This window comes from Polyodon spathula, chromosome 5, assembly GCF_017654505.1.
Source record: "Polyodon spathula isolate WHYD16114869_AA chromosome 5, ASM1765450v1, whole genome shotgun sequence".
Classification (NCBI taxonomy): Eukaryota; Metazoa; Chordata; class Actinopteri; order Acipenseriformes; family Polyodontidae; genus Polyodon; species Polyodon spathula.
This window is the reverse complement of record NC_054538.1, coordinates 36,618,513-36,643,832: the sequence shown is the minus strand read 5'-3', so window position 1 is coordinate 36,643,832 and position 25,320 is coordinate 36,618,513. Positions and strand designations below refer to the sequence as shown.

At 36.2% G+C, this 25,320-nt stretch overlaps 1 protein-coding gene across 1 annotated transcript; it reads left to right on the top strand.

Moving 5' to 3' along the window:
* The first annotated feature begins 1,649 nt into the window (after positions 1 to 1,649).
* Positions 1,650 to 3,453, top strand: LOC121315923 (protein FAM110C-like). The gene is made up of 2 exons (XM_041250536.1): positions 1,650 to 1,710; positions 1,845 to 3,453. Exon 2 carries the CDS (start codon positions 1,900 to 1,902, stop codon positions 2,947 to 2,949), a length of 1,050 nt encoding a protein of 349 aa, XP_041106470.1. The 5' UTR covers positions 1,650 to 1,710; positions 1,845 to 1,899; the 3' UTR covers positions 2,950 to 3,453.
* Positions 3,454 to 25,320: the final 21,867 nt, after the last annotated feature.

Sequence of the window (25,320 nt, the reverse complement as noted above, 5' to 3'; positions counted from 1 at the left end):
TAGATGTATGAAGAATGGTGGTTTTGAAAAGGTGAAATTGATGCATGGTGGTAGATCTGTGATATTTCCATAATTATTCCCTGTACTGTAAACACATAATTCTTAATGTTAGTCTAGCATATTTATTTTTATAATGGCAAAACAGCGGCTCTACAACTATTTGTTTTTTTCCATGACATCACTTTTAAGCACACTCTTTCGCTTGTTTTTCTTACTGGTGGATGGTTTCTTTCTAACCACTCTTTCATTCAGCCTAGTGGCATGCAGGCTGTTTCATTCAGATTGTGCATATAAAACCTCATCCTCAGGCAGTTTCCTTTAAACATTAAGCAATTGCTGCATGTAGCTGATTTGTGTATGCATCCACTAGCTTGAATCCTTATATAGTCTCTCTTTTTTTAAAAACATTTTGCTTCCAAAAAATGCTTGTTTTTCTTTCAGTTGGTGACATGCCTTTCTGAGGGTTTTATTGAGTTAGTCTTTATTGTGCTCTGCTTATTCATTATAATTTAATCAATTACAGTGCTACATTGTTTGGAATAAATTAGTATGGTTGTACTTGTTTAATGTTTGGGGCTGGAATTTCCAAATTCCAGGGGTATTTCTAAAAGCAGTTAGGTTTTTCTACAGACTTTTTTTTTTTCTGAAATGAAAATATGGCATATACATGTACGTTACTCTGGCAAATACACACAATTTTAAACACAGTTTCAACCTCACTATTTGTTATTTAATGGAAGTTAATTGCTGACCGTGCTGTATCTTGTTTATATTGTTATTATGTATCACGATCCTGCAAATAAAAAAAAATAACAATTTATAAAATGAAGCTCAAAATCCTGTTTGGTAAATCTGGGAACACAAATTTCATTGCCTCAGATATTTCCAACTGTAATGAAACCTTCTAAAAGTTGTTCATAGTAAAAGCAAAGCATAGTGAAAGCTTGGCAATTATAGGTAAGCATTGTAAGGAATAGCGAAGTACGGTACAGCATATTAATAAACATGGCAAGCCAGGGTAAACTATGCTAAATATAAAGTATAACCAAAGGGAAAGCATGGGAAAACAACAAGAATGCTGAGCAAAAATACTGTGGCAAACTTTTATAATGATGATACCAATCATACCAAGCATAGAATAAACTTAAGACAAATGTTAATAGATATGTCCTTCAATTCAGCATAATATCTGTAATATGATTTCATATGAATTCATAAAAATATCTCTGGTAAAACTTTCTGAATTTCAAACAGTTTCAAATACAGTAATTAACTCTAATATGCACTGAGTTTTGGAGACAGCAGTATCAGTACTTTTACTAGTGTGTGAGCGATTAAGTTAATTTAGATAAATCTTCAGTCTTATTTCCTGTTACTTTTGCCAATGTTACAATATATGCGAGCGGGAGGGACAACCCACACAAATATGAGCATTGTTACGCTGCATCACGCCAGTAGACTGTAACGTTAGTTTTCAATTCATAATTTACTAATTAAAACATGCTAAATAAACATTGGCACATATTTGTCCTTGCTGGCGACAATAACATGTTGTACGTTGGAGTCACTCCTCTGTGATGTCACAGGGTGTGTTTGATCGTACGTGCTTGCTCTGCCTTTATTTGAGGAGAGGAGTGGGACTGTTCAAACTTCAGGGTGAATGTACTTTGAAACTATCTGAAAATCTCACAGTGCTGTAAAGACAAGCAAGTGTGTGTTTCATTACTTTTTGATGAAGACATAAGATTCTGAATATTTAAAGAGTAAATAAATAATATATTATTATTATTATTATTATTATTATTATTATTATTATTATTATTATTATTATTATTATTTGTCAGGTTGCAACTGCGTGGCTGTTTTGTTTTGCGTGGGAGCTCTGCATCTGAAATTAACATGCCCACTGAACTTTCTCGCGGTGTAAAAATGGAAGACATCAGCTCTACCTTGCCTACGAGGCTCTTGAATAAGGGTCCAGATTACCTACGAAAACAGATGGAACTGGAAGGGGAGACCAGAGGAAAGCTAAGTGCAGTGGAAAGGTTAGCCGCCGACAAAGCTAAGTATGTAAAAAGTCAGCAAGCGATCAATTCTAAGCAGGAGCGAACGATAACGTCGAGTTCGGCTTCGGAAAGCGGCAGCAATGGATCCTGTTCGATACAAAATGTGAGACGCTACATTAATAACAATAATGCTGAAAACGTTGACCTTCGTAGCGCTCACAATGTATCCGTGACACCACCTGGAAGTGCACCTATTGTCAGGCGCAGTAGTAGCTCGAAAAAGCAAAGACCAGACTCACTTGTGATGTACCGACAGAAATGTGACAAATATGTAAAGGAGTCCAGTAATTACAATTCAAAAGGGAGTCTAGTGCGGAGACTGTTTCAAATGTCACTCAAAGACAAATATGTGAATTCACCTCAGCTACAGTCTGTGCAGAAACACACTGAAAATAAATTCACTGGAACAGAGGATAAGTCACAGCTGGAAAGTGAATCAAATACACAAGTCAACACTACCTGTGTCGACACTCATAAACCACTGTTAGCTATTGCCAGGGTGAAGGACACAAGCAGAAAGGGACTTGTTCGCTCACATTCTGATATAAGCTCTCGATATTCAAAATCTTTTGCCGACTTTGAATTTTTCTTTAAGTACTGCGGGCTGGACACTGATGTGATTGAAACCTTAGGAAAAGAAAACTTTTCAGCTGTTTCAGACAGCGTTTCTTTTAAAACCCGCAGCGTGAGTGTGGCAACATCAGAAGACGGGTTTTCAAGACACAGTGGAGACAGTGATGGGCTTTTAGAAGAAGAGCTTAATGAGAAAAGGAACCCAGCAACTGGGTCGTCGGTGATAGAGCGCAATGCCAGAATCATTAAATGGCTGTACAGTTGTAAGAACGCCAAAGAATCTGGCAAAGTATTACGAGAACTTGAATAAAATGTTACACTGTTATTACATTGTTCATACTTAATAATTTGTACTTTTAGATTTGTATGTTGCGCATATTTATTTATACTTTTCTGCGATTGTAATTATATAGATATGCGGCTTAACGTAAGGAGCTGTGCGTCATTGAACATGTTTTGAAGAAGTGGAATTTGTACAAGGTTAGTCGGTGACAGATTTATCGATCATACATACCGGCATACCAACTATGTGAAAACAAGTGATTGTGGAATTTGTTTTACCCTAAATTAAGAATAGTCCGCAGCGTCTGTTTTTAGAGAATAAATCCACTGTATTATTATTTGCAGTTTTAAACATACCGTATGCAATGTACAGATACATTTGTTGTTGTTTTTCTGTCCATGTTCCAGCAATGTAGTGTGCCATATGATTGATATATCATATAGGCTATACGTTTATATAATTTAAAGAGGCAGCATCCCTTTTGCAAAGGTCGTGCATTTTTTATATTAATATAAATAAATGGTTGTATTCTATGTAAAACTGATCCTTTGCCTTTTTATATACAGTGCATGAACGTTTGGTGACATTTTAACGGTTAAGCCATTTTTACCTAGTTTGATAGACAAAAAATTTGTTCAAAAAGAACAAGGGACACAATCCCATTAAGGTTATCACTATGATTACATAATTGTCCTCAACTGACATTGGATATATAATAAACTAATCCTGAGTGACAGTTTCTCAGAATACATTTGCGTTATGGGAGATTACTATATAAGTTACTATGGGAGATCTATAAGTGATACACATGTGGCTGAATCTATGCTTGACTTGTAAAATATGAAGGAAATCTGATATAGGTTATACATACATGAGGGCACGTCTATCTTTTTCAGTGCAAAATCCTGTAATTTGCACTGGTTTTACCTTAGAAAATGTGAATAGGTATGAACAAAATATGTGAACATTTTCAGAAGTTTTATACTACAGTTTTTAACATATTTAAAAAAACGTTTTGACAATTTTCATATATAGTAAATAGATTAACATATGCTCCAGCATCAAGGTAAATTGGATCATTTTAATAAAACTATAAAAACATGGGGAACCCATGTTTTAAAAAAATATATGTTGTAACATAGATGCCTTGAAAACATAATGCATATTTGTTTTAAAATACACACACACACACACACGCGCACACACACACACATATATATATATATACAGTGGCTTGCAAAAGTATTCAGACCCCTGACCAATTCTCTCATATTACTAAATTACAAATGGTACATTGAAATTTCGTTCTGTTCGATATTTTATTTTAAAACACTTAAACTCAAAATCAATTATTGTAAGGTGACATTGGTTTTATGTTGGGAAATGTTTTTAAGAAAAATAAAAAACTGAAATATCTTGCTTGCATAAGTATTCAACCCCCACACATTAATATTTGGTAGAGCCACCTTTCGCTGCAATAACAGCTTTAAGTCTTTTGGGGTAAGTATGTACCAGCTTTGCACACAGTGTCAGAGTGATTTTGGCCCATTCTTCTTTGCAGATTTGCTCCAGGTTGTTCGGGTTGGTTGGACGATGCTTGTGGACCGCAATTTTCAGATAGTGCCAGAGATTCTCAATGGGATTGAGATCAGGACTTTGACTGGGCCACTGTAGGACATTCACCTTTTTGCTCTTGAGCCATTCCAGTGTTGCTTTGGCCTTGTGCTTGGGATCATTGTCCTGCTGAAAGGTAAATTTCCTCCCAAGCTTCAGTTTTTTAGCGGACTGAAACAGATTCTCTTGCAGTATTTTCCTGTATTTTGCTCCATCCATTTTTCCTTCAATTGTAACAAGATGCCCGGTCCCTGCTGATGAGAAGCATCCCCACAGCATGATGCTGCCACCACCATACTTCACTGTAAGGATGGTGTGTCTTGAGGCATGGGCAGTGTTAGGTTTGCGCCACACACAGCACTTTGAGTTTTGGCCAAAAAGCTCTTTCTTGGTCTCATCTGACCACAAAACCTTTTCCCACATCGCAGCTGGGTCACTCTCATGCTTTCTGGCAAACTCCAGACGTGCTTTCAGATGGTACTTTTTGAGTAACAGCTTCTTTCTTGCCACCCTCCCATACAGGCCAGTGTTATGCAGAGCTCTTGATATGGTTGACTGGTGCACCATTACTCCACTCCCAGCCACTGAACTCTGTAGTTCCTTCAAAGTGATTGTTGGCCTCTCTGTGGCTTCTCTCACAAGTCTCCTTCTTGTATGAGCGTTGAGTTTTGAGGGACAGCCTTTCTTGGCAGTGCCTGGGTGGTGTGATGCAGCTTCCATTTCTTGATTATTGATCCAACTGTGCTCACTGGGATATCCAAACACTTGGATATTATTTTGTACCCTTTCCCTAATCTATGCATTTGTATTACTTTATCTCTAACTTCTGTAGAATGCTCTTTGGTCTTCATTTTCCTTCAGATTCACAGCCTTACCAATGATCCTTCAACAGTGGGGTTTTTATCCAGAAAATGTGACAGCAACTTTAATGGTTCACAGGTGGAGGCCAATGGTAAGGTAACTGTGTCCTCGTTTGGGCAATTTATTTCATTGGTGCAAACTGGGAGCTTCCACAGCACAGGGGTTGAATACTTATGCAAGCAAAATATTTCAGTTTTTTATTTTTCTTAAAAATGTTTCCCAACATAAAACCAATGTCACCTTATATATATATATATATATATATATATATATATATATATATATATATATATATATATATATATATATATACAGTGCCTATAGAAAGTCTACATCCCCTTGAACATTTTTCATATTTTGTTGTGTCAGTGCCTCAGAGTTTCTCATGCATTTAAATGAGGTTTTTTCATTTATCTACACACCATACTCCACACAGTTAAAGAGAAAAAAGTTTGCATTGAGAAAAAAAAAATATGTTAAAAATGCAAAACTGAAAGATCATAACTGGATAAGTCTACACCCCCTGAGTTAATACTTGGTGGAAGCACCTTTGGCAGCAGTTACAGCTGTGAGTCTGCTGGGATAGGTCTCTACCAACTTTATACACCTACTTTTGGCAATATTTGACCATTCTTCTTTACAAAACTGTTCAAACTCTGTCAAGTTCCTTGGGGAGAGTTGATGGACAGTAATCTTCAAATCATGCCACAAATTGTCAATTGGATTTAGGTCGGGGCTCTGACTGGGCCACTCAAGGACATTTACCTTTTTGTTCCTTAGCCACTCCAGTGTAGCTTTGGCTGTGTGCTTTGGGTCGTTGTTATGCTGAAAGGTGAATTTCCATTCCAGTTTCAGCTTTCTTGCAGAGACCAAAAAATTCCATTTTAGTTTCGTCAGGCCAGAAAACTTTTTGCCACATGGCTACAGAAAATATTGTTGTCACATGCACACTTTGACCAGTCTTGGCCATAAAATCCTGTAGCTCTTGCAAAGTTGCCATTGGCCTCTTGGTAGAGGCACACACACACACACACACACACACACACACACACACACACACACACACACACACACACACACACACACTCACTCATATTAATGGGGTATGTTTTCTGAAATGTAGACTTTTACCCATTGTAAAAGTCTTGCTATTTGTGAGAATTGTGTAGTATATGTTTTGTTTCTAGTACATGCTTGAGAGACAAAGTAAGGTATTATATATTTTTGTCGGGACAAGTTTATAAGCAATATCAATATGTCTGTATACTGCAGAAAAGTAGCACTCCTCAACTGGATCCTGTTTACCCTGTTTGTACAAGTTCATGACACTTACCTTTAAATTATATATGATTCATTATATGACATGTGGAATATCTCTTTACGTTCTGTGATTCCAAATCCTGTTTTTGTACAATAACAACAAAAAAAAAAACATTGTTCCAATCAGCAGACTTCACTAAAGGTCCCAGTCCACTTACCAAGCTTTGAAAATAACCCCCTTGGAGCGGAAGCAGCACATAGCCTACTTTTTTAAATTTTAATCCAGAACAAACTAGTTTCACAGACCCCCAATTAGCACTAGTTTTGGACTCCCTTACCTAAAGTAAAGTTAGGTAGTCCAAAATTAGGGTTAATGAGGGTCTGTGAATCCAGCCAATCAAGAGTACTGTATAGGAGAATTGCAAGTTCACAGTAACCTGGTGACCTTATTAGTTTTGACATTGGATTTTTGGGTTAATAAAGGGTACTGCATTTAACTTGGTAACCAATTGCCTGAATTTAATGAAACTTAAAAAAAAAAAAAAAAAAAAAAAAAAAACTTGAGTTACAACTTATGGAACCAAAGTCATTTCCCATGCTTGAATGTAGTAAACATTTTTAGTTAGTCAACCAGCCTATCAGTGATTTTCCAAACTACTTTTGGTAAGATGGCAATTGTCACCACAATTGAATGATGAGTATTATAATAAAGTAAATCACATCTAAGTAACAAAGTCCAACGGAAAATATGAGAAAAGTAAGTTTAACCTTTGTGTTTGAAGGCTGTTCAAGTTTCTAATGTGCTTATTTCCCTATAAGAACTTGGAGCAGCTTTCTACTGTCCCTAATAGCTAATATATAAAAAATAGTGTATATTATTATAATAATAATAATAATAATAATAATAATAATAATAATAATAATAACAACTCCTGGTCCAAGCTCTCTAGATTGGACTACTGTAACTCGCTCCTTGCTGGTCTCCCTGCTTTGGCTATAATGTGTAATCAATAATGTGTAGATTGCAAATGATGGCAAAAGCATACTTTCACAGTTAACCTGTTTATTACTTTTTTATTAATGATTTAAAACATATCTGCACACTTCCTAGTCAATACGCATCTTAATGTACATAGAAAGCAACGGTTTTGATTTCAGGGAGTGGAAATGCATTATTGGCAACAATAGATTTAGAATGTAAGACATTGAAATAAATTGAGTTTATGAATAGTAATGTGTTTGCTATGCTTTTGTTGTCATAAACAGAAGTATATTGGTAAAAACTAAATCAATGAGAAAACCAAGGATAATTTATTGTTGGCTGAAGTTTTTAAACATAAGTATAAATTAATTATAAAAACAGAAACATGTAATACTATCTGCAGTTACAAAAAGTACCTGTAAAATTATATGATGACACTGTTGAGCTCAGCACTGTAGTTATACAAATACTCACGCATCTGCTCGGCTCTGCCATTTTGAAAAACCTGTTATTCAAATGAAGTGGCAACTCCGGAAAGAAATAAACCTCAAGAGGCCCCCTAACACACCATGCAAGCAGAAGTTTTCTGCATGTGGTCGGTCACTGAATCACCTTTTACCTGATTTCACACTTAGATGAACCTTTCGTTCTCATCTGTAACTGTTTTATGGGGGACCACTAGTTCCACCATGAAAGGTTCCTAACAAATGCATCACATGGCAGTAATTTTTTCTTTTTTTATGGTTTTTAACACAACAGAAACCAACAACAGCCTCTGTTCCTGAGGAATTATTTACTACAGTTAATTAGTTTCTTTCTGAAAGGAATATTAGATCTAATTTCAAATCAACATTAGATTTTTTCATTAATTGTATTCCCATTGTTTACTTTTACTTCCTGGAAAATATCCGACAGTCTGACTCACAGTTTGGGTATATGACCGACGGCAGCATGACTCCTTTAATGTTGACTTTGTGTTTTGTGCAACTTTGGGTGTGATTGCACTCCTGCAGTGACGGTTCTGTTGGAAATGACAATCCTGCAGTGTCCCACAGTGTTTTTATTATTATGATAACATTTACGGTGAAGACTTGATATTTTCAACAGCCGTCTTTAATCTGAAAATAAATAAATAAATAAATAAAGATTTATATTAAAACTATGTTGTAAATGATTCAGCTTACTTAGGTTAGAGAACTTTGCTGAAAAATTCACAAAAGATTTATAAGAATTGTTTTTTTAACAGGCGTAAACAGAACATACATTTGAAAGAATCGCTATTAAGTGGAAGTGTTGATTTTCATTTAAAGTCTCAATTCTGGAAGAACAGCCTGTTGCAGTTTTTCAAAACTCCATCACACTCAGTATAAACACAAACTAAGACTTTTCAAAGTGACACAGATATATATATATATATATATATATATATATATATATATATATATATATATATATATATTTTTAATATAAAATTTATTTAAAGTAGGTTCCAATTTTATCATCTTAGATTTCTGTTTTACATAGGATTAATCAGAGATATTTTAAGTATATGTCTCAATACCTGCATCAATACCTGTTTGCACTTAATCTAACGGCAAGGGGTACACCCAAAGGTGGGCAAGAATGAGCATTAATAGGACCTCTTGGTTGAATTAGAAGTGCAGGAGTTTTTAACAGCTGCATCCCACACCTGGTACATTCAATAGAGTTTGACTGTACGATCAGCTGTTCAATCTATTTGTGAAGATTTTTTTTAATCTACGGTACTTGTAGGTTTTACAGAAACTGGGGGCTTATATGATCAATATTATTATATACAATTTTATGTATTGTAATTTTAATATACAATGCATTGTGTGATTAAAAAAAAAAGTAGGTGGAGCATTCTTTTTTTTTTTTTTTTTTTTTTTAATTTAGCCATCTCCAATTTTTTTACCCTGGTTTTCTCCCCTGTTTAGTGTGCCCAATTGTTATCAGTATCCTCGGCTCACTGCTCGCAACCCACCCCCCCCCCCCCCCCCCACTCGGGGAACGGAGGCTCCGAAATGAGCTCCTGCCAATCCGTCAATTTTTGCACTGCGGATCCACAGTGAGGCCACTAGACCTATAGCCTCACAGGACAACACAGATCTGGTGGCTCCACTGCAGAACCACAGACGCACTATCGGCCACAGGGGTCGCTGATGGGTGGTGAGCCGTAGATTCCCCTGTCGACCTAAGCTCTCCCTACCCGGGCAGTGCTCGACCAATTGTGCGACACCCCCTAGGACGGTGGATCATTCTTAACACTTTTCTATCGATTAGAAATAAAGTTAAGCTACTGTACTGTACAATTATTTAAAAGAAATACAAAATAAAGCCCACTATAATAAATATTCTCCATATTCAATAAAAAAAAAAAAGTTTTTAAGGTTCCCTTGTGCCCAGGGTATAAGCCCAGGCTAATATGAGAGTTGGATCATATGGACTTACTTCTTCTGTCGATCCCTCAACCCTAGCTTATTAAAACCTCAATGAAACTAACCTAAAATTGCTAATGCAATCTAAGTTACACCTTCACCCTCCACTTTCCCAAGAACAATTGTTTACACGCAGTCCCCTTGATGGGGGTGGCTTTGTCACGGTCTATCCTGCTGACCTGGCCTCGTCAGACAAGTTCCTTTTTTACAGGGCGATAGCTTTCTTCTCCCCTTGAGATGCAGGACCAGGGACTAAAGCTATAAGCACTACCATTACCCAAATAAGTAACCATAATCCGGAAATCAAATATTTGAGGGGACTGAGGGAGAAGCTCAGACAGATTCTGGAATGAACAGCCCTCTCTCCCACACTTGACAAGTTCGCTCTGAAACTCCGTTCTTACAATTATAAGCTACCAACCTCCTACGTGACAAGACTGGAATAGTTCAAAGCCATTTATACAAAACAAAACACTGGTGTAGCCAGCCAACCAAAAATACACATAGGTTTAAAGAAGTCTTTCCGTGGAATTACTCACTAACAAAGGGTAGTGTAGATATAAATATGTGATTCATCACATCCCACAAGTAAATAAAGTTCTTCACTTGAAAAAGAATTCCAGTAATTTCATCTAATTTATCATTGGCCAATAATAAGTGTTGCAAACATGCAAAAAGAAAATAATGAATAAATAAAACATTATCACAGCACCTTTGACTTCAGCAGTATCCTTCTTAAAAGCTGAAGTTACTGACAACAATGTAAAATGATGAGAAGGATTACATTATACAAAAAGGTGTATTTTAATGTTTTATTAATGCTACAAATAATCTTTTCATTTATACATACTATAATAGCCACTCCAAGCACCTCATCTTTGGAATACATTAACCAGGAGCAGAGCACCCAGTTAGAAATTAGGTGGCGATAGATTTAAGACACAGAGTGATGAGGGTATGGATTGAGCTACCTGGCCATGTTCTTCAGGGAGAATCACTTGGATTCTGTAAGACCCAAACTGACAAAGTTTTGAGAACAATCAAGTACTAGGAACCACATGTGTTTAGATGGGACCAATGGCCTCCTCCCATTTACAGCATTTCTTATGTTCTTATTACTGTACTTATCTGGAATCAAACAAAATGCAGTGACTAAAGATTAGTGGTTCACAAGTTATATGACCTATTTAGAGTGTGAACAGTCCCTTTGTTTCCTAACAAAGAAACAATCATTTTTGTCTTTCATTGTACTGTATAATCTGCAGTAAATATGACTTATTAAAACTTAGGGAAATTACCAGCAGAAAGATACATATGTAATTAGTTATATTTCTGTGTGAATCATAATCAGTTAAAAACAATAGTTCTTTATTTAAAAACTTTAACAGCTAAATTTTTCTTTGAAGGTGGCAGTTTTATGTATAAATATTGCCAGTGTATGCCAAAAATGTTAAATATTATATAATATTATAAAATAATCTTTATATATCAATACGGTTTACCCTATATATCAATATATATAATATATATATATATATATATAATATAATTTGATATATAGCCGACGTTAAAAGATAACTGGAAACAAAGTGAGACAGGTGTGAACAGGTCTTGGCTAGTTCAATGTTGAGAAATGCATGACTGCTGATATATCAGGTAACTCCATCTACAGCTTGCAAAGCTTTTCGTGTGCTGTGAACATAAGAGATCTCTGAGGCTTTTGCTAATTGACCGGTGAGGAACTGTACCAGAAGAAAACAAAGAAAGAGCAGGAGATAAAGAGCAGGAATGTATGATTTTTATCACTCTCAGACAAATGTAGCTTGCCATCCTCAATGATGCTGCACACGTGTGCAACTATCCTTATCACCTTTTTCCTTCTGGACACCAAAATGTCTTCAATCCCCATCAGAGATGTTCACCTGTAGCTGGGCACTATACAATCTGAACTGTGTAATGTAATAACCACAAGTATTGTGCACAGGCAGGTAGGAAGATATGGTATACAGTGTACCTATACAGTGCTGCCTGTTTGTGTGGCTACATGTATTATTAAACCTACCACTGTGGATGAAAATGGAGGCAGAGTTAAGTATGTAGAAACGTTTATCCAACTATTGTGAAAATTGGTATTATTGCTCCTGCTCCCACTCCTCCACCAGTTAATCAAATTGTATGTATTATATACTGAACAAAAATATAAACGCAACATGTCACAATTTCTCAGATTTTACTGAATTACTGTTCATATAAGGAAATCAGTCAACTGAAATAAATTCATTAGGCCCTAATCTATGGATTTCACATGACTGGGAATACAGATATGCATCTGTTGGTCACAGAAAAAAAAAAAAAAAAAAAGGTAGGGGCGTGGATCAGAAAACCAGTCAGTATCTGGTGTGACCACCATTTGCCTCATGCAGCACAACACATCTCCTTCGCATAGAGTTGATCAGGCTGTTGATTGTGGCCTGTGGAATGTTGTCCCACTCCTCTTCAATGGCTGTGTGAAGTTGCTGGATATTGGAGGGAACTGGAACACGCTGTTGTACACGTCGATCCAGAGCATCCCAAACATGCTCAATGGGTGATATGTCTGGTGAGTATGCAGGCCATGGAAGAACTGGGACATTTTCAGCTTCCAGGAATTGTTTACAGATCCTTGCTACATGGGGCCATGCATTAATGGCACAACAATGGACCTCAGGATCTCATCACGGTATCTCTTGCATTCAAATTGCCATCGTTAATGTGGCTGTTCTCAGACGATCCCGCAGGTGAAGAAGCCGGATGTGGAGGTCCTGGGTTGGCGTGGTTACACGTGGTCTGCGGTTGTGAGGCCGGTTGGACATACTGCCAAATTTTCTAAAAGGACTAAGGAGGCTGCTTATGGTAGAGAAATGAACATTCAGTTCTCTGGCAACAGATCTGGTGGACATTGCTGCAGTCAGCATGCCAAATACACGCTCCCTCAAAACTTGAGACATCTGTGACAGTGTGTTGTATGACAAAACTGCACATTTTAGAGTGCACCTGTGTAATGATCATGCTGTTTAATCAGCTTCTTGATATGCCACACCTGTCAGGTGGATGGATTATCTTGGCAAAGGAGAAATGCTCACTAACAGGGATGTAAACAAATTTGTGCACAAAATTTGAGAGAAATAAGCTTTTTGTGCATATGGAAAATTTCTGGGATCTTTTATTTCAGCTCATGAAACATGGGACCAACACTTTACATGTTGCATTTATATTTTTGTTCAATATATATATATATATATATATATATATATATATATATATATATATATATATTATATATATATATATTTACTGCAGTGCTGCTCTGGGTCACAAGTGGTACATCTCACTTCTGACTCCACGTGTGACAGGGTCACATCACGACCCAAGTTGTTACCAGCAGGAAAGAGACCCAGAGACAGAAATCTGCAGTTTAAGAGTGTCTGCTCACGTTTATTTAACAAAACAAACACAAAAAACAGGAACAAAATAAACATGGCACAAGGGCCAAAATAAAAGGTTTAAACAAAAGAAAAACATACTTGTAGGCGCTGGGCATTAGCCTTTACTACCAAGTTGAAAAACAATACAAAAATCACAGCTCACTCACTCACTCACAAAACTACAACAAACAAAGGATTTTGGTTACTTTTTATACATGTGGCCACTCCCCAATAAGCATCAATTTGACCCGCCTGCAGCCCGGGGGGTGGTCATTAGATTAGCCCAGGGGAATCTGGGCAACCCCATAACAGTGAGTAATAAGGAATAGGGAAGCGTCATTTAAACTCGCATCTCGTAGACTAGCAAAGGTAGTGAGACCCTTCGTATAGCAACACTTGTTTTACAGTGTTTTTGTTTTCCTTTTTCCTTTCGTTGTTTGGTTTTGACTATTATACTAATTATTCTGGCACTTGCACATGCTTAAAGAACTGTGGCAAAAAGAACTAAGAAAAACTACCATTGTTGGTAACTAAATAAAACAGTGCGCCTGTGGGGCATCTCAAAGAACATCTCCGGCTCCGTGTGTATCAGTGACTCATCCACCCCAACCCCCCCCACCCCTCAACACACACACACACACACACACACTTGCTAGCAGTGATTTTGTTTAGAGATTTCACATTAACCAACACACAGTTACAAAGGGGGGGCGAAATGGGACGTGCATACCCATAGTGATCATACCCCCTCTATTTAGAATTTGGAACATTTTTTAAAAATAAGTGTTTTCCATTGTTTTTTCTCTAGCCATCTTTTGGGTAGAGCATCATTTACACACGATCGAGGATATTAACCCTTTCAGGCCCAAACGTTTTTCAGTGGGATGCTCCCCCAGGACCAAGCGTTTTTTTTTTTTTTTTTTTATTGTATTGGACTCTTCCTAAAAAAATTCACTACAAATCAATTTTCTTACAGTAGCATCTTGGAAATGGTGTCAGTTTTTTCAGAAGACTCTGGGGAACAAAATAAAGTCCTTTAAAGTGAGTAAAGTATTCATGAAAACACTATGTTTACAAGTAATCATTTTAAAAACATTTTAAAATATATATATATATATTATATATATATTATATATAATTATTGCATTCTGCTTAGTGTTTTCAAAGAGATAAATGTATAAAAAATTATATTCTGTGATCTGAGGGACCTTACAATAAAATATTTTGATAAATAAATATTGATGTTTGTGCAAATTACAAGACTGTTTCACCTGAAAGATTTTGTGATTTTTTTTACACATTTTTAGCTGATATTTATATATGTTGTAAAAACATATATTATAAAACAAACAAGACAAAATAAATGTTCTAATATCATTGTATGTCAAATACATTGGATTTACTGTGTCTTTCTTACTTCTAAACAAGTTTCTCTGAAGCTTGAATGTGAAGCTCTGAATGTCTTCTCTCTCTGCACTGTCAAAACTTTCTCCACCCTTTAGACATTAAATGCCCCTCAGTGACATCAAATGAAAAAAAACATATATGTGTTTCAAGTCTGTATTGCAAAGTATGTTGGCCTGGTAAGTCATCAGAATGAAGTATGTTTTTTTATTGTGTTTACATGATCGCAGTCCTAGAGCCCACTCCAGTATGATCGTGTTAACACAATCATGTTCCTTAAAGGGTTAAAGTATAATTTCACACTCATGGAAATGGGCTGTAAATGTTCTTGTAAATGTTAATTTAGACGAACACACGCTGTCCTCTGAAGCATGTGCAATCAGCTGACTGCTTCTTTACACACTGCAGACTAACCATGCAGCCACCTCAGAGGTGCAGTGTGGGAGGACAATGCAGCCCTGGTCAGACCACAGGGGTTGCTGGAGTGTGGTAAGCTGAGGACACCCTGGCTGACCTAGCCCTCCCTCCCCCAAGCGGTGCTTGGCCAACTGATTGCCACCCCCTAGGAACTCCCAGTCAAGGTCGGCAGTGACATAGCCTGGTTTTGAACTTTGATCTCCAGGCTATAGGGCACATCCGCGCGGAGCACTTTTACTGGATGCGCCACTTGGGAGCCCTTGTAAACTTTAATTAAATTTTTCACCAATGATTGTTTTTTTCCAGGGTATTAAAAAAAAGAAAAAGGTTTGATGATTTACAGATACTGTACAGTTGAGCATCATGATTCTTTAGTTAATCTTAATCCACTACAAATACTTTATGAGCAATCCTACTTTGTTTTATGGAGGTCATGTAAGGTTCACGTTTAGCCGTGTTTATAACTCTTACTAATGAAAAGAGCACTACTTTTAAGTCTCTGCATGGGTTAGCACCAAACTACATCTGTGACTTTCTTCTGCCATATACTCCTATGCATAGCCATTGATCTTTGGAATCTGGCCTACTATCACTACCTGGAACTAAGCAGCGTTCTTCTGGTGAACGAGTGTTTTCCTGTATAGCACCTACGCTGTGGAATGACCTTCTGAAGGTCATAAGGGACAGTGATACTGTTAGTACTTTTAAATCTAAACTGAAAACCCACTTTTATACTTTGGCTTTTACTGTCTGACCATTTATGTGCTGTTGTACTGTGTGTATTTATTGTTTTTCTTGTTTTATTGCTTTTTTATTTCAGTGAAGCACCTTGAGATGTGCACATGAAAGGCGCTATATAAAATAATATTATTACTGTTGTTGTAACTGCTAGTCAGTATACAACAGTGGTGCTGGACTCTTTCTCTCTTTCACCTTATCAATTGCTTTCATGTTTCCATTTGGAAGGGCATTTTCTGTTGATCCTCGGTCAATATCAACGATGTGGAAAGAAACAGGTAGGAAATTCCCTCCAGCACCTTATTTAGATAGACTTACCTGAACATACCTGAAACCTAATATGTGTTTAACATTAATGCCTATACCTACAACAACTTGGGATCCAGAATGGAAAGTTTTTTCAAGACTTGTGATGACATCATACCATCATTGTTCTATATTTCTATTTATTTTGGAAGTGCACATTTAAAGAATGTCTGGCTTGATATAATTGTAAATTTCAAGGGACAGACCAAAGAGTCGTTATCATCACCTCATTGCAAACACAGTGTTAAGAAATTAAAATGTTTAATGTTAAAAACTAAAAGTTAATATCCCTAAAATAGCTCAGGCATTCTTTATTATTATGCTACTTTGGTTGTAATATATGTGAAGACAGTGAGAATGAAGACATCAGCCCTTCCTCACATGACCCAGCAGACACAGTATGTACTCAGCCTCCTCGAAATGACAATGAATAACCTTTCACATCCACAGGTCTTACAGCAAGACAAAAAAAAATCAGCTGTAGATGATGTTGATTTGAAACGTGTGAAATGGCAAGTTAACAGATCACAAGCTGAGCAGTTTGTGGAAGCATATCCAGAAACACATGTTGTAAACGTACAGTGCATGTTTAAAAAATACATGTTCATATTTTGATAATAAAAAAAAAAACATATAAAAAATATATGGCCAGATTCATGTTTCTGAGACCTAAATCAATAAACATGTTGTTAAAAAAATGTTCTGTTGTACTTTTGTATGTGTACCACAGAGGGTTAATTAAAAAAACTTGTGAGGTTTTTTCTTTTTTTTTTTTTAAGAATAATAACTATACTAGCTCTGTCCCTCTATTTTCATTGTAAATATAGCCTCACTACCCTATTTATATATAAACCCTGCTGGTGATTACTGACTCCATTACTAACTTCACTTAATTTAATAAAAAGGTCGTAAAATAGATTTACACACTTTAGAGCAATGCTAAAAGATTGACTGATTTTGGTAATCACAATATATACTGTGTACTATAATATCTAGTGATCACAATATTACTCAGAACCAATTTACATTTTTTGGACACGGAAATACTTTGTATATTTTGTACAGATTGTATATGCGGCTATTTTATGTTTGTATCCTTGCTCTTAATTACCAGCAACTTTTTTTTGTTTGCCTCTCTAGCTTTTTTTGGTTAAAGGCTATCTGTAAGTACAGTACATAGGTTGCAAAACAGGAAAGCTTTTTATTAACATTTAATTCATACATTATTCCTAAAGATAGAGCTTTGTTTTGGTTTTAACATTTGCTTTAAACCACCACAAAATACTCCAAGGTCTAACAAATAAGATTCATCACGTTGCTTTACTCATACATGCTGGCTGAACTAAAGCTTAGCTGTTATCTCACATGATTCTGTTCTTCTCATTATTGGGAAAGCTCAACATGTTTTTACTTTTCTCCCCCGCCCTGCTATGCTTGATAGCCCCACGCATGTTGAAACATTATCCTGTCCTGGTTGTCATCAACTCAAAAATCTCTTTATTCAGTCCAACTGCAGGAGAGATAGATAACCAGGTATTTTATTAAAAAAAATTAAAAAAATAAAATATCTAATCAGTCTCGTGTAACCATTAATTGTATATAGTCCAGGTTATAGGTTGCTAATTATGTCCGTTCTTGGATAAAAATGTAATTATTTAGGCTGATTTACAATATGCTGCATTGGGCAGGATTTTGAAAAGCCAGTGTTATTGTATCAAACTCGTGGTATAGTAACTTTAGTAGCAAGTGATTTTCAAACGAAATGTTTTAAGTAAATTAATCCATTAATGCTTTGAAATTGAGTTGTTTGAAGATGAGTTTGTTAATGAACGTATTTCTCATTAAAAAGCTTAATTGTCGCAGGTCATGTACACCACTTCCTGTTTCAACGACTAAATAAGGGGAACTTGTTAATCAAAATGCATGTGTGTCAGAGAACAAATAAATCTTGGTTATAAATCTCCCTTCCGACCTGTGAGGGCGCTGTGAGGTTTGACAGTTCCAAAAAAAAATGTATTTAGATAACTTCACATATACAATGCTGATTTATGATTATCTGGTGTGTGGGTAAAAATCGAACGACACACACACACACACACACATATATATATATATAGAGAGAGAGAGAGAGAGAGAGAGAGAGAGAGAGAGAGAGATTGGATGGAGCGGTGGGGGTAAGCCATCTATCTATATTGGTTGAATTTATTTTCTTATGTTGAAATCTATTGTACAATTGTAGGCTATAAATAAATAAGTTTGAAGTGTCATTTGTGTTTGTACTTGTTAGTTATTATACATGTATACCATATGTGTAACACGGCATTATACATATATTAAGCTTTAAATTATGATAGAACTCCCAAACCAAATACACAATTTGTTTACAGTTAATTGTTCAGTGAATTCCTCTAATCGTGCATTTTCTCTGGTACTGTTTGCTCGCCTCCGTGATCAATAAAGTCAACATGAATAGCAGTAGCCACCGAACACTTACACTATTATAAGAAGGTGTTATAATATGTGCATACAGGCGTGTGAAGGTGAGAGTGAACACAGTACATACAGTGTGGGGGAAGTCTTAAAATATTACAAATACGTTTAGGAAAATTCCATGTCAATGATCTTGATCACATTAGGCATTCCATTCATGTCCGTGGCGATATCTTTTGAAAGCAAGTCTCATATTACATTTTTTTTTAACTATTAGACTAAATGTTTACAGAATTAGGGCCATGATGATGATTTGTTTATTACTAATAGAGTTATAATTAAACTATACCAAATCACGTTTTGTATTTACAACGAAGGGAAAATATGTTTTATAAGCATTTGGGCAACACAGTAAAGGTTACCTTCACTGTAAATAAAAACATGTAACTTGGTATAATTTATTGATGACGCTATTAACAGTAAATGAATCATAGCAGCAGTTTTTTAAGTAATCTGTAAATATTTTGTCTAATAGATAAAAAGTACAATGCGGGGCTGTCAGGTCTTTTTTTCAAAAAATCTATAAATATTGAATTATCTAGGTAGTCCCTGTATCGTCGACACCACAGCCACAGTCTTCTAAATTTCTGTTTCAATGCAAACAAAAGAAATTGTCGCAAGAAGCACTGCTCGTTAAGATATTTATTATTTTGGAAATCACGTTAGCATGATTATTTAATAACGAGACAGACATAACCACCTCTTGAAAATGTCAAAATCAAGGCTACATAATGATTTGTTGATTAACACTGAAGTTACCATTAACAAACTTTGTTGTATGCAAGCAACATTTTTATACATGTTTTAGTGAACAAACTGTAGATTGCATTTAAACAGAACAGCATTAATAGGCTTCTTTCGGGCAGAAAATTGTAATTCATAACATTAATCCAAGGTGAAATATGTATAAAAAAACTGTAATAATACAAAACTATTGACAAGAAACACAGAATAATAATTTACTCTGCATAGACAAGCAATATTTTCTATTAAACTTGAAACAACCTTTTAATACTGTACCTTTTACATTTAATGTTGGCTACATTTACAAAATATTCTGCTGCTAAGCTTAGCTAAATCACTTCCATCCCCATTATTAATTTTAGTTACATAAAAAGGAAAAAAAAAAGTATAATAACCACATTTGATCATTGGCTTAATGGCATGTTACCTTCAAAGATAATGAGATCATATGCCCTCTACAACTTTACAATATAGCTTTTGACTTTTTTTAGACATCCATCTGGCCTTTGTCTGCGGTGAAATATATTCCCTTCCACTGACCAAGGTAATCCTGACATAAAAGCATGCTTTGTTTAAACCAGGTGTCGGGTTCGCCAGACATGGGGGGTGTGTTACCGGTGTTTAAGGTTCCTTTTTAACTTCAGTTTGATATTTACAATGAAGGACTATGTAAAAACACCAGATGCAGACTTCAGTTTTTACCGCAATAATCTCAAACATAGAATGTCTATCTTTATTTAGTCTTACCTGACTTCTTCCTTTTTAGACTCTGCTCCTTTTTGTCCTCTTTTGGCATCACTTCACCTTTAAAAAAATAGTAAATGTAAAGGTTTTTAAAAAAAAAAACCCTTTCCCAGAGTCTTACAAAGTATATTTCAGTAGATTTTAGTGATAAGTAAAGAGCTCACTGGGTGTATGAGGAGATAACAGCATTCTAAGTGGATACAATCCAAAGGTGAGGATGTTACACTAGGGTTTAATGTCCCATAAAATGCAATGGAGAACTTTTGGCACTGCAGGCAAAATTATGAAACAGGACATTTATTTGTGTTGTTGTTCATGATCCAGTACCCACAAAAGTTTAAATGACAAAGGAAGATGCTCCACAGTGTCTCACATTAAACAACACAAATTTACAATAAAGTTTTTTTCAGTCAAAGCATACTTTAGAATCTTATGGGTTTTGTTGTGGTTACAAGTGGATATGTTGTACAACTACTGTATAATTACAGTACATATCAAATCAAATGTGACCTTTACTTTAAAATTACAATGCTAAAGTGAATTGTGTCAGAATATAGTACCTCATGCTATTGTCGTGTTATCTGCATGATTAAAATAAATGTTCTATATAAATGCTAATTTAATTAACAATCATTAACATGAAAATAATGTGTTTAATCTGTGGTAAATCTAACCTGGATAGCTACACCATAATTCTGATTCCAAATCTGTTAACATAAATATTTTAGGTTAACATACAAGTTCTTGCCCTATCTGGCCCCCTTTCATATCTCCACAAAAGAAACAACATTGAAGCTTGGGACTAGAGTAAAATAAAAAAAGATCAATGTTGAAAAAAATATGAATGAGAACAATTTTGTACTTGTATAATCTTTTGTAGGTTCTGTCAACAAACAACCCTACAGTACGTCCTGTTTCTGTGTCTGCATGTCAAAACCCTACCTTTCTTTAAAACTGCAGTCCATTTGCTCCAAACACAGGTTAGCACACGAGCAATGTTGAGAGCAAAGTTGTTTTATGATGTTTACTTTAATGTAAATAGAACCCATGATCTCATTCTAATAGCAAGTACAATCTTTAAAGCAAGACTTTGTGCCATGTCTATGAATGCAAGTTCACAATGAAGGTCACAGACAGGTTACAGTAAATACAGTTACAATATGGGGAATGCATTTTGAATGGGGAAGTTTGATTGATAATTTGACAAAACAATGACTGGAAGTAAAACTCCTCGATAGGCATGTTGGTCTGTTGATCCCTTTTGACCAGCTTTGTGCTCCAGTATGATCCAACGGTTTTCATCTGGACTGTCATTTAGCCTCTGGCATTGTCTAAAAACTATTATGGCAAAATATAAGATTGTACACGTGTAGAAAAGTCTAGATGGTTACTTGCGTACTAAAACATTAGAGTTGTCCACTGACAATAAGACATGACTCATGGCAAGCTCTTTAAGTGTGATTTAAGAAGCATTATGACCCTTAATGCCCAAGCATCACATCTAAACCAGCTGTAAGCCTACGTACAAACAAGACAGTGCTAGTATAAAGGTGTGAATCTGGGGTTTGGAATAGTATACATTTCATAAAACCAAAAAGGGACTTAGGGGCAAGACAAACTTGTGAACCAATTAGATAGAATGCCATATGGAAATTAAATGTATTGCAATATACCGTAAAAATATGTTGCGATGAATATGCTTTCTCAACTACATTCAAAATATATTCAACAATATATTTACAGTATTGTGACAGGATGGCTGAGTGGGTGACGTCACAGACCAGGAAGTGGATTCACACAAGTACTGTGGGTGAGTCGCCAATGTGCTCTGTTCTTTATTGTAAATAACATAATACAAAATAAGAAAGTTCATAGTGCAAAATAACAGTTAAAACAAAAACAAAAGAAGTGTCGTTCTGATCTTAACCCAGCACATGTAGCAATTGTTCTCAAGACGAAGTACAGCGGGATCCTCTGACTCTGGCAGGTTCAACCATGTTGTGAAAGCTTGAGTAACGTACTTGGCCAAAGTGTAAGGGGCACTCACCAACCCGCCTGGCCAGCATGGTGCATTATGCCCACCCCCCCATGATGACAGCACAGACAGAAACATGGCCCTCATTCCCCGGAGGCTGGATTGCCACTGACCAGTGCAGCGGCCTGTTAGGCATTATTGCAGAGGGTTATAAAAATGACCGGGTTACGATTTTTGGCTGCCACAGAACACTGACCCTGGCCACATACAACTGCAGATCTCTTTCAGGTGAAGCAATATTTCAACTACTAAGGAAACCACTACTTGGAAGAAGAACTTGGAAGAATCAAGTGGGACATTGTAGGACTAAGCGATGGTGAAACGACGAAGGACTACTAGAACTCAAGAGTGGACATCTTCTCTTCTACCAAGGCACTACAGATGGACAAACAGGGGGGGGTTGAATTCATTATCCACAAGAGAATCAAGAATAACATAGTAGAGATTGACAGCATGTTAGAGAGGGCTGCAAGACTGATAATGAAAGGATAGGGCCAAGGAAGTATGAACTTCAGATCATCCAAGTATATGCACCAACAACAAGCTATTCGGATGAAGAAGTCAAAGATTTTTATGAAGAAGTACAAGACCTACATGAAAATGGAACTATAAGTTTATCATCGGTGGCTTCAACACCAAAATAGGAGCCCAGCAAGAAGACGAGAATTCCATCAGCAAATTTGGACATGACGACAGGAACGGGAGGAACAAGAGCAAAAATGGGCTGGAGTGCCTTTGGAAGATTAAATATGGTTATGAAAGAGAAACTACCCTTATGCCTCAAGAGGAAAGTCATCGACCAATGCGTTCTGCCAGTGCTAACTTACGGCTGCGACACCTTGACCCTCAATGCAAAAATGACTCAAAAATTACAAATGACTCAACAGAGTATGGAAAGATGCATGCTGGGAAAAACAAGAAGAGACATGAAAAGGAAGGAATGGATAAGAGTGCAAACAAAAGCATGCAATGTTTATTGAAATGGCAGTGGGCTGGACATGTAGCAAGAAGAATAGACCATCGCTGGACCAAGGAGATACTAGACTGGATCCCAAGAAATATAAAGCGACCAAGAAGAAGACCTCCAGGAAGATGGCAAGATGAAATTAGGAAACACGCCAGAGCAACGTGGATGCAGGACGCAGCAGACAGGCTTTTGTGGAAGAATCTTGGGGAGGTCTTCATCCAGCAGTGGACTGAAAAAGGCTGAAGATAATGATGATGATATATATATATATATATATATATATATATATATATATATATATATATATATATATATATATATATATATATTTATGCCAAGTAAACGGCTTAGCCATCCTGCAAGCTAGTTCTTAAGGAAAACCTGCTGCCCTCTGCAAGAAAGCTGAAACTGGGACTGAAGTTCACCTTTCAGCATGACAACGACCCAAAGCACACAGCCAAAGCTACACTGGTGTGGCCAAGGAACAAAAAGGTAAATGTCCTTGGGTTGCCCAGTCAGAGCCCCAACCTAAATCCAATAGAAAATTTGTGGCATGACTTGAAGATTGCTGTCCATCAGCACTCCCCAAGGAACTTGACAGAGCTTGAACAGTTTTGTAAAGAAGAATGGTCAAATATTGCCAAATCTAGGAGTACAAAGTTTGTAGAGACCTATCCCAACAGACTCACAGCTGTAATTGCTGCCAAAGGTGCTTCCACCAAGTATTAACTCAGTGGGGTGTAGACTTATCCAATTATGTTCTTTTAGTTTTGTATTTTTAATATATAATTTTTTTCTCAAGAAAAACTTTTTTTCCCTTAACAGTGTGGAGTATGGTGTGTAGATAAGTGAAAAAAAAATCCTCATTTTGTGTGAGGTACTGATACAACAAAATGTGAAAAGAGTTCAAGGGGGTACAAGTCTCCTATGTATTAAAAACCAGAACAAGCTGTAGGGCTACTTTAACAAGAGTCTAATCTAAAATATTTTTTACTACACTTAATAGTTTTGACACAAGCAGCAAAATGATTGTGGAGCATAGAAGATAAACACCCTGGCTGCATAATGCTTTAATAAGAATCTTGGGACAACCTGGCCAAACTCTGCTGATCACAGGAGCATTCAGCTTACTCTTATAAACACAACTAAGGCCATACATAGTTTTTTATTTATTTATTTATTTATTTTTAAGCAAGGAGCATTTTTTCTATAACTGATAACAGATTAAATCCACTGGACATTTTTTTTCAAAGGAAATACATTACTTTACCTTGCTAGTGTTAAATCCTGCACACACAAATTTATTCTGAATGTAAACTATTTATTTTCGGTTCTTGGAGCCCTTATAGGTCCTGTACGTCAAAAGGTATGTCATTAAGTAGAACTGTTTTACTCTAAACTATCTTTTGTGCTTACACAACTCAAGAGTAAATAGGTTGTAGGTCATCACCTCTCAGGGTGATGATAATTACTTTGTAAAATAATATTGTTTTGCATTACTGTTTTGCAGACTTCTACTTTGGTGGTCTCCTAGGCTTATTTTCAAGGATCATGGCACTTTGATAGGTATAAAAGATTAATGTAGTATAGAATGATTAGACAGTTTGGCCAAAAATCATTCCTCCCTGTCCGAGAAGAGGCTCTCTTGAAATGTGACCAACATCAGTCAGAGGTGAACCAAGACAAGGTGATGGAGGAAATTGGCCATCTGGAATGGAGACCAGAGGAAAACATTTTTGAAAATGTGGCTTTCTGTTAGCTAGGAATAATTCAAGTCCTGAAACTCTCCCTTTAAGTCCAACATATAAATGAATCTCTTCAGTCTGTTCAGGTGATGTCTAATCCTTATTCCCAGGATTCAGTATATGCTCATAACAGTAACCTAAGTCAAGCCTGTGCTTTCATGTCATGTC

What these genes read in the sequence shown, in the direction of transcription:
- LOC121315923 (XM_041250536.1), top strand. Translation starts at nt 1,900, where the DNA reads ATGCCCACTGAACTTTCTCGCGGTGTAAAAATGGAAGACATCAGCTCT.